The sequence below is a fragment of the Rhagoletis pomonella genome, unplaced genomic scaffold (genome assembly GCF_013731165.1).
Source record: "Rhagoletis pomonella isolate Grant_MI unplaced genomic scaffold, Rhpom_1.0 Rhpom_scaffold_05612, whole genome shotgun sequence".
NCBI classification, from domain to species: domain Eukaryota; kingdom Metazoa; phylum Arthropoda; class Insecta; order Diptera; family Tephritidae; genus Rhagoletis; species Rhagoletis pomonella.
Window position 1 is genome coordinate 906 of NW_023464150.1, and position 9,924 is coordinate 10,829.

Consider the following 9,924-nt stretch of genomic DNA (forward strand, 5'->3'; position numbering starts at 1 on the left):
AATTTTGCTTTACTTTTTTTATTAAATTTATTTAAAAAATTGTTTTATCAAGGTCATTTTAAAAATCTGCAAATAAATATTTTTTATAAAAAAATTTTCTTAAACTTGTTTGACAAAATTAATTCAAATTTTTTACTTAAATTTTAATGAACTAATTAAATATACAAATTTGAAAATTATTAAAAAAAATTATAATTGTATCAAAAAAATTAAAAAACCTGGAAAAATATTTGTTTTAATATTTTGGATTTTAAGAAGAAAGAATTTTAAAATAAAATTAAATTTTAAATCTTATTTCATGTTATGTTATTTACCTAAATCTAGAAATTATATTATTAAAAATCATTTTATCAAAGGCATTTTGAAATGCACCTAACCGCATGGTGCAAAAATTTTAAAAAATATTGCTATAAACTTTTCATGGCAACTCTGCTGGGAAGAGTGATACATTTTTTCGCCTAAAACGTCGTTGCGAATTGAAAACATAAGCAGAAGTTAATTTAATTTATAAAATTGTTTATATGCGTGTAAAATTTCGAAAATAGGTTTTGAAGGAAATGTGAAAATTTTCACTGTTGTGCCCTCTGTCGGAAGTTTTAAGAAAAAGATAAGTGCAAAAATTGATTCCTCATATAAAAAAAAAAAACAACCTTTATAGCATGTTTTTGTACAAAATTTAAGCACTTATTTACAACACTACAGCAAAATTCTAAGAATGCTTTTTCGCAAATTGGCACCTATGGTTTCTTCGGCAAATTTTCTAATAATTACACGTAGCGTCTTTCTGTGCTCTACCCGCATATTCGAAAATATCTCCCATACAAATTGCGCCGCCGTATGGTACATATGTACATGGCAACCCTAATATGTATTTAAATTGACACTCAACACATTATAAAGGACAGACAGAAAAACTAAAAATTCATATAAAATGTCGCACAAGAAGAGAGAATGTCTGAAATCAGTACGCAGCTCTTAAGAAAAAAATGCTCGAATTTTTAATTTTTTGAAGAAAATTTACAGCAACCGAAAAGTAATTTTCTTAGCAACAGAAATAATGAAAAATATTTCTTGTGATTTTTCTTGAGAACTGCATACGTACGGCCTGTAGAGATAAAATCAAATAATATGATGAATCTTGCAACCTCTTTCAGAATGGTTTGAAAGCGAAACAATTACTTTAAATTTCCATACAAAATTTATAAGAAAAAATTATAAAAAAAAAACTTAGAAAAAATTTATTAAAAATGATATAACATATTTTAAAACAATCCAAAGTTTTCCATTCATAAACATTTTCTCACAAGGTCTAAGTAACCTGTTCCATTTACAATCCTAAACCTATACTTGGCAACCCTATTAGATTTAAAATAAGTTTTTACATGCAGGTTCTGAAATTCTCTTTCTAGGGAATTTCAACTAAAGCCACCTTGAATTCAAATTGAATGGGATTGAAATTGATTCGGAAGTGAATTTTAGAACCTGCATGATAAATTCGTAATTACTAAAATATTTTTATTCTAATAAACGCTGGCAACCCTGCTATAATAATATTTAATATATATTTTAGTTTCATTAAATTTAAGTTGTGAATTATCTTTTTTGCTACTGAAAATGATTTCTAAGTCAAATATTTCTTTGAATAAACCTCAGGCAGCCCTGTACAAAAATATTTTAACTTCGAATTTTTATAGAAATTTTTTTAGATATTCTAAAAAATTAATTTTTTCTGTTGGTTTACATAATTCCAAGGATTTGCACGAAAATATTATATTTATAAAAACTAAGCACATGGCAACTCTTTTTGCCTTAAACAAATAATTTTTTTTTTTTAATTTTTTTATAGCTTTTTTGCATTATTTTTCCATAAGAACTCTTTGGCCTAAGCACTCAAATGCTTTAAGGCTGCAGTTAAATATTTCTATTGGAATAACCTGTGGCAACCATGCTAAAAAAAATTGCTAATCTCTTAAAAAGTATTTCTTTCATATTGCGTAAAAAAATACCTTGGAAACGCTATCAATAAAAGCTCCAATTCCTGTCATGAGATTCCTAAAACACAAAGCGGACTTAAAACAAATATAAACAAATTTTACCAAATTTGATTTTTTTCTTAATTGGCAGCCCTCTGAATTGTAGAACGCTTATTGTAAAGCGTAGTATGTATTTTTTCAAGAAAACTAATTAAAATATTCCCAAAACTTAGCTTGAAAGTAATTTTATATAGGTAATTTCGAGTAATTATATGTACATGGCAACCATGCTTGAACAAATTTTTTAGTTTTTATGCATAAATATTTTTTGTATATGTATTAAATTATTCAGTTAAATTTTTATAGCCATTTATCTAACGCAAAACGCTTTTCTCCTCTCCTCTTTGCAGCGCCTTGCCGACCGCGCGTCCACGTTCGACAGAGTCGGCCAACTCAAGCGAGCGTTGTCCGTCGCATGATTCCAACTCGTCGGAAAATGGTCGCGAGAGCCGGGAAAATGCCAACGCAGCCGCCAATGCTGCCGCAGCCGCTGCTGCGAGCGCCGGCATGCTACCGCTTCCACCGTCGATGACCGCTACATTCCCAGCTGCAACACAGAATTTGCCCGCACAGCCATCTTCGATGGAGGCTTATCTGCAAATGGTGGCCGCCGCCGCACAGCAGTATGGCTTTCCGTTGGGTCCAGCCGCTCCAGGCCATCGCTTTCAGCTACCAATGCCCACAGATGCGCCAGCACCATTCAAATTACCTCCGCAAGCATCACCCAATGCCTCGAACAACAATTCGGAGGCACTAGACTTTCGCACGAATCTCTTTGCGCGTGCTGCATCCGCCGAACCCGCACCCTCTGAGGAGGAGGAGGACGACGATGAAGCCAACGATGCTAATAATCCACTGGATCTATCGGTTGGCACGCGTAAGCGTTCAGCCGATGGCGATCGTGAGCCCGACTCCACCATCGGACAGATTCAGGTGAAGAAAATTTTCAAAACCGATAGCCCACCACTGGCAGCACCCCCAACGGTGCAAGCCGCACCGCTCTTGCCCGGAGTAAATCCCTACTTGGCAGCAGTGGCAGCAGCAAATATATTCCGCACCGGTCAGTTTCCCGATTGGAATGGCAAGAATGACTTGGTTGTCGATCCATTGGAGAAAATGTCGGATATCGTGAAGGGACCACGGAAGGAGAAATCTTCGCGCTCTTCAGCGGGCAACACACCAACAGCACCGCCAACTGCTGGGCCACCACCTAATTCTGGTGCTTCTGCTGGCACACAAAATTCGGCAACCACACTGACCGCCTCCACGGAGGGCATGTCCAAGGCCAGACACAACATCTGGCAGTCGCACTGGCAGAATAAAGGCGTAGCCAGCTCGGTTTTCCGCTGCGTGTGGTGCAAGCAGAGTTTCTCCACGCTGGAAGCGCTCACCACGCACATGAAGGACAGCAAACACTGTGGCGTAAATGTGCCGCCATTCGGCAACCTACCCAACACCGATCGCCACCACCAACCACCGCCACCACAAGCGCAGGGTCCGCAGCACTCGCACAGCCACCGCAAACAGCCGAATAGTGGCGGCGGCTCGCAATCGAACTCGTCTTCCGGACCATCAGCGGCGGCCAAAAACGCCTTTCAGTATCGGGGCGATCCACCAACACCACTGCCGCGCAAATTGGTGCGCGGCCAGAACGTATGGCTGGGCAAAGGCGTGGAGCAGGCCATGCAGATCTTGAAGTGCATGCGTTGCGGCGAAAGCTTCCGTTCGCTCGGCGAGATGACCAAGCACATGCAGGAGACGCAGCATTACACCAACATTTTATCGCAAGAACAAACGATCTCAATGAAGTCTTCTGGCGGCGGTGATGCCAAGGATGGACACAACAGCTTGAGCTCCGAAGAGAGTCGCACGCTAAGCGCTGTGCTAACGTGCAAAGTTTGCGACAAGGCCTTCAATTCGCTGGGCGATCTGAGCAACCACATGGCCAAGAATAACCACTACGCCGAGCCGCTGATGCAATCCATGGCAGGTGGCGCTGGCAGCCGCAAGCGCCCGGCACCCAAGAAGCGCGAGAAGTCATTGCCGGTGCGTAAGCTGCTCGAGATGAAGGGCGCACAGAATGAGGCGGAAAGTATGGAGGCCAAGATGCAGCGCAACTATGAAAATGCCAAGCGCATGCCACTCGAGGGCACCGGCATCGGACCGGGCAATGACAAGTCAGATGCTGCACTGTTCGCCGAACGCATGCGTCAATACATAACGGGCGTAAAAGCGGACGACGAGGCGGCCAAGGCAGCGCTAGGCGTTGGCAGTTTATTGAACAAAACCAAGTCACCTGATTTGGAGCCGAAAAATGGCGCCACTAAGTCAACAGCAGGCTCATCGTCTGTGCTCAGCGCCATCGAGCAGATGTTCACCACCAGTTTTGATACGCCACCGCGTCACGCCAGCTTGCCGGCGACCAGCCCATCCAATTCGTCGACCAAGAATACATCGCCCGTGGCCTCAAGCATACTGAAGCGGCTGGGCATCGACGAAACTGTCGACTACAATAAGCCATTAATAGACACTTCGGATCCATACTATCAGCATTACCGTTATACGAGCAGCGAGCGCAGTGGCAGTGAGTGCAGCGCTGAAACGCATGTCGAGGCTAGGAAAATGGATGTAATCACGCCGGAGAAGTTGCAGCCAACAGAGGTGATGTCCATGGAGCAGAAATCGGCTGAGATGAGGCGCGAGTTGGAGGCACTCAAGCAGAAGGCCGAGCAGGCAGATGCACTCATGGAACAAGCGCCACAAATCAAAATGGAGATCAAGTCTGAGGTGGAGGAGGAGGAGCGTGGCGATGAGAGTCCACAAAACGGTCGAGATGGCAATGAAAAGTCGCAGCATGTTGCCAATGGCGCTGAATTCTCTATATCCAACAACAACAATAACAACAACAAAGAGCGTAGCGTTACACCACCCAAATCGGCTGGTCCCGTTAGCCCGGTATTGCACAAAGCGCTTACACCGCGCAGTCCCACCGACAGCCACCGGTCCGCTACACCCAAATCGCCAGCATCCAGCATTAAGTCCTACGATGGTGAGAAGAAATATCCAAGCGATTCGCTAAATGCACTCTCCTCCATGTTCGACTCGCTAGGCAGTTCCAGCAACACCACCACCACCACCACGCCCAGCAGTCGCGCACAGGCACCGATAATGCCGTCGTCGTTAAGCAATAAAATCGATTCACCCGAAAATCTCACCACTTCCAATTCGCTTGCTGCTTTACGTCAATTTTGCATAAAAAAAGAGAAAACCGCTTAAATCGCAGCTTTTTGTTTTTCGTCTCGCGAGAGAGAAACAGATTTCAAAAATTTTTTGTTTGCCACCTGACGCCCTGGGTGTTGGGCTTTTTTGTGTACGAGTGGGGCGCGCGCGCGCGCTGCGGACGCGTCGTGTCCGCCGAATGCATTTAACAGGCCGCACTCTGCCGTCGCCGCACAAGGCTTGTGAGTTGCGGAAGCCGGATTAGAAAAAAATATAAAATTAAAAAAAAAAAAATCAAAAAAAACTATAAAAAATACGTATAAAAAAAAAGAACACAAAAAACTTTTTGAGTGTGTGACTTTCGACCGCACTGCTTCACAAAGAAATTGATGAAGCGTCATTACAAAGGTGAGATAACTAAGACTCCAAGAAAGTCAAAATAAATGCGATGCTTCAAAGTGCGGAAAGCAAGCAGCTTTGAGGAGAGCGAACGAGCGAGCGAGCAAGGAAAATGTACGAAAATGAGTCCAACCGCGTGGAATGGGCTCCTGCGTGGGCGAACAAAAATTAACAGCTGCGAACGGCTTTGCGGCTAAGTGTGGGAATACTCAACGTCTGCGCCAGGGCCACTGGCGGTTTTCCCCAACACAGAGAGCTTGTACGGGCAGGAAGACAACAACAGTACGGAAGCAGCAGCAAACATTTTTTAATAGAAGTGAAAAACAAAAATATTACCACGATGATGACGAGGAACAATGAGGAACCTATATATTCACTAAATGACCGAGGCAAATGCAATAATCAAGCAGCTTCGCCAACACAACGCGAGGTGAGTGATTATTTACAAATATTTTTGAAAAACTAAAAAAAGAGAAGAGAAGACGCTATACAAACCCTGAGCTCTGGGAAGCTCTGCATTTAGTTGCTGCAAAACAAAATAACAAAATCAGTCAGGGGCCTGTGCCATGAGAAGTGACCAGTAAGCTATGGCACATAAGTTTTAGGCAGTCCAATCTTCCGAGGTTGAGGGCAACATGAGTTTCGGCCCACCTAAACACTTTCGCAGCTATTTTGGTTAGACATTCGAAGAATTCTGAGCTCAAGAACGTTTGCCTTTTTTTTTTTTTGCAAAGTGCGGGACATTCTCATAACAGGTGCCGTTAGGTTTCTGGCTCCGTTTCTCTGGCAGCTTCTGCAGAAGTCGTTGCGGGGAATCCCTTGCCGCTCCGCAGGTCCATGACTGAGACTAAGCGCCCTCTGCTTAGCATTTGGAGAGCTTTCGACCGCTTTTCGTTCCATTTTGGCCACATAATCTTTTGTATTGCTGCAAGTTGTGAGACTGAGCGATTGGGCTGACTTGCAAGCCAGCGGCATGCCTAAACCTCTCCGGGATTGCGAAAGTTGAACGGATGTGCCCACAATGCAGATTATAAAGGTGGCGCCATTCGCGCCCCGCTAACCCTCTCTTCGTCGATTTGACAGCATCCACGCATTCGCTGACGTCACAAAATACTTGTGTTTGAATTCACTGTTGCCAACTTTTAGAATTTAGAGAAATAACGCAATTTTTTTTTGGGGGGTATTAGTGCTCTTTCAAATTCAAAACTTGGCAACACTGCCGTTTGTTCGCTTTTTCCTCTTCTTCTTGTTGAGTTCATCTTTGCTCTCTCATTCTCCAGCAAGTTCGCCCGCCATCAAGTGCTTTAAGTGCCGCCTAACTCTCTGAGTAGCTGAAGATATTGTTACATACTACTTCTCGTTGTTTGTTAGTGTTCAATCGCCGCCTGTATGGCTGGGACCTCTGCTTGGAAACGCTGCAATTGTAGGGTAGGCGACATGGTTTTTCCAGCCCAGTAGCCCAGCAGGGCTGAGTGCAGTTTCGCTGTCACTATTGGAGTTTCCTGCTGCACCTCCATCTGTTTTCCACCACGTAGTCCATGGCTTTGAGGATTGCGATTACTTTGGCCTGAAAGTCCTAGGCGTATTCTCGAAGAGAAAAGTGGAGCTCATCTCGATTATATTTGATATATCACTAAGATCCTGAAAATAAGCAAGTGTCTATGCAGTGGCATACGAAAGGTGCATTCCCTTCTAATGAATTTGAGGTCTCTCTCCATCCGCCGGAAAGATCATAGCCACAGTGTTTTGAGACTCGAAAGTAATTTTATTGATTGAGTATACGAAGAAGAGTTAAGCCATTAACGCAGCATCCTACGCTACCAGTTTTGCATAATTTCAGATAAGCAATTAAGGAAAAAAGAACGGGCAATACTGACTGACCGTTGTGTTGCTTAATCACGTCAACGCTTCTAAGAATTATCTCGAAAACTAAAGGAGAAATCCAAAAACTGTTAACACCAATCGAAAGATTTTATTTTAAAATATGTAATTGCATCTATAATTTATAATTGTCAAAATGGCTCTTGCGAGAATCTTTTATCCAGGCGGCAATATCTATTAGGAAAGCGCAGGATTTCGAAAAATCCTCTTTTAAATTATTTAAATCCGGTGAGACCTTTAGAAACAAGCCTTGAAATGATGGTCCAGGCGTTTGGGGTTTGATTGCAAATAGAGGTGTTATCTTCATTTTATTTCGAATATTTTTTTTTTTTTTTTTTTTTTACTTTCATTCACGCATTTCAAATCTAACCTTAAAATATTACAAGCATTTTTAAATTATGTTGCACGTATATTGAAGAGGATTGCTCTTTCAAATCCGTACTTGAAATCTCGCTCAGCGCTTTGAACCAATTTCATATATAATCCTATCCCCCCATAAAAATTAAAATTTTGAATTAAAAAATTTATTTCGATTTTGCCTAAAAAAAATGTATTATTATTTTTTTTTTGAGACTTCAAGAAAGAATGTATTAGAGAAACACCAACAATGAAAATTCAAGAAAACAATTTGCAATATTTATTACGAAGATCGAGCAGAATGCAGCCAATACGATATATGTAAATATACAGTCTCTATAAGTATAAAAAAAACAAAAACTATTTGTTCACCGAGGTTCGGTATGATCGGTCGCTGAATACGAATCTGAGCGAAGAATTCAAAAATTGGTTAATTTTTCTACTTAACCTCTAAAGGTCTTTCTGTTGTATATATCCTAGACCTGATAGACCTGTCCAACCGTTATAAAATGGAGGAAAATGTTTTTTATTGAAAAACACAAAAATATATTTGTATTTAAAAAATGGACTTCTGATCAGTTTAACCCATGGAAACCCGTAGACGTTAATACGACCAAAAGATGGAGCATGCCCGACTTGATATTTAGTTCATATTCTTGCGGTTTGAAATAAAATGAATATATTCCTCCATTTTAGAAGGGGTGGACGGGTGGTCTTGGACATCCTAAATATTTATAGAAAATACCTAGAAAGAAAACACTTTCAAACATTTGAATTTTGAACTCATAAGCGGCTTCAGTGGCCCTTAATTATAATCTGTATATTCATACATATGTACATATATCGATATGTATAAGCATTATTCGCCGGATAATTTTATTCTGTGGGGTACTCTGTTTAGTCGTTCTAAAAATGATTCCTTAAAATACATTTTGTATGTAAATACATAACATATATTTTTAATAAAACTGTTTATTCTTTTCTTCTACTTACAGGTGTTAACAGTTGCGAGATCTACAGGAGAAAAAAAAATCAGCCGACTGTATATCGTAGTTTGTGTATGAGCGTTAAATACTCCCGATATTACAAAAAAAAAAAAATAATCACCAATCCTTGACGCTCTATGTCAGCATTTAAGACAGCGATGCGCAGAGAGAGCTTTTACTCTGCACGCGCCTATGGAAAATGTATAGATAGTTTAAAAGAGCTTTACCCGCGGGCAAAGAAGTGCCCATCAGTGATTTAAGATGAACTCTTCGAGAACGCGCACTAGAAAGCTATATAAAAGGGCGATGCATGTATGAAATCCCTAGAAAGCTTCAAAGAGCTCCTTTGCGAGATATCCTTGGTCGCGACTGCTGACTGGCGGAAGCTATGGTTTAGAGAGAGGTGGATGCCAAAAGAACTGAGTAGGTATGCCGCTATTACCGATATAGCCAACCACTTTTGCCGAGTGAAATCCCTGCCAACCAACGATGGCCGCTGTGAATCAATGGATATGGATACAGCCAGAGGTTCAGCTTTGTGCGCGTCCATACATACAAAATCTAAATAAAGCATTAAAAAGCTTTTATCTTGAGCCCTGCGAAACAGCGCAGAACAGAAAAAACTTGTACTCTCTGCTCGTCCATACAAAATCTACAGAAAGCTTAAAACACATTATCCCGCTGAGTTTTTTTCTTTTGTCGTGAAGGTACCAGCTGACAGTGCAAAACCCGGCGTTTTAACTTATCTGAAGTTTTATGAAAGCTGTGAAAGCTCGTACTAGAATACTGTACGCCAGTGATGCTCAGAGAGGGCTTTTTATTCTGTGCGCATGTGAAAGCCTGCAGAAAGACTGCCGCTAACTTCCAAGAACGCTGTAAAAAAAAGCTCAACAGGATTGTCTATGGAAATGAAGGGCGATCTCAACCTCTTCATGCCCACATCGAATCTAAATAAAGCTTTAAAAAGATTTGAATGCCGGCTACGTTCTGGTCCCTATTGACTTATGAAGTGACCAGCTCTGCTGCAGTTGGACAACAAACCATGGATA

General features: G+C 41.3%; 1 protein-coding gene across 1 annotated transcript; it reads left to right on the plus strand.

Annotated features, from left to right (window-relative positions):
- Positions 1 to 2,383: 2,383 nt before the first annotated feature.
- Positions 2,384 to 8,911, plus strand: LOC118755203 (protein teashirt-like; the record flags this gene model as incomplete). Its single annotated transcript, XM_036490054.1, has 2 exons — positions 2,384 to 6,081; positions 8,885 to 8,911. A coding segment is annotated over one exon (2,926 nt), but the record flags the coding sequence as incomplete, so codon positions are not given.
- Between the last annotated feature and the right edge of the window lie 1,013 nt (positions 8,912 to 9,924).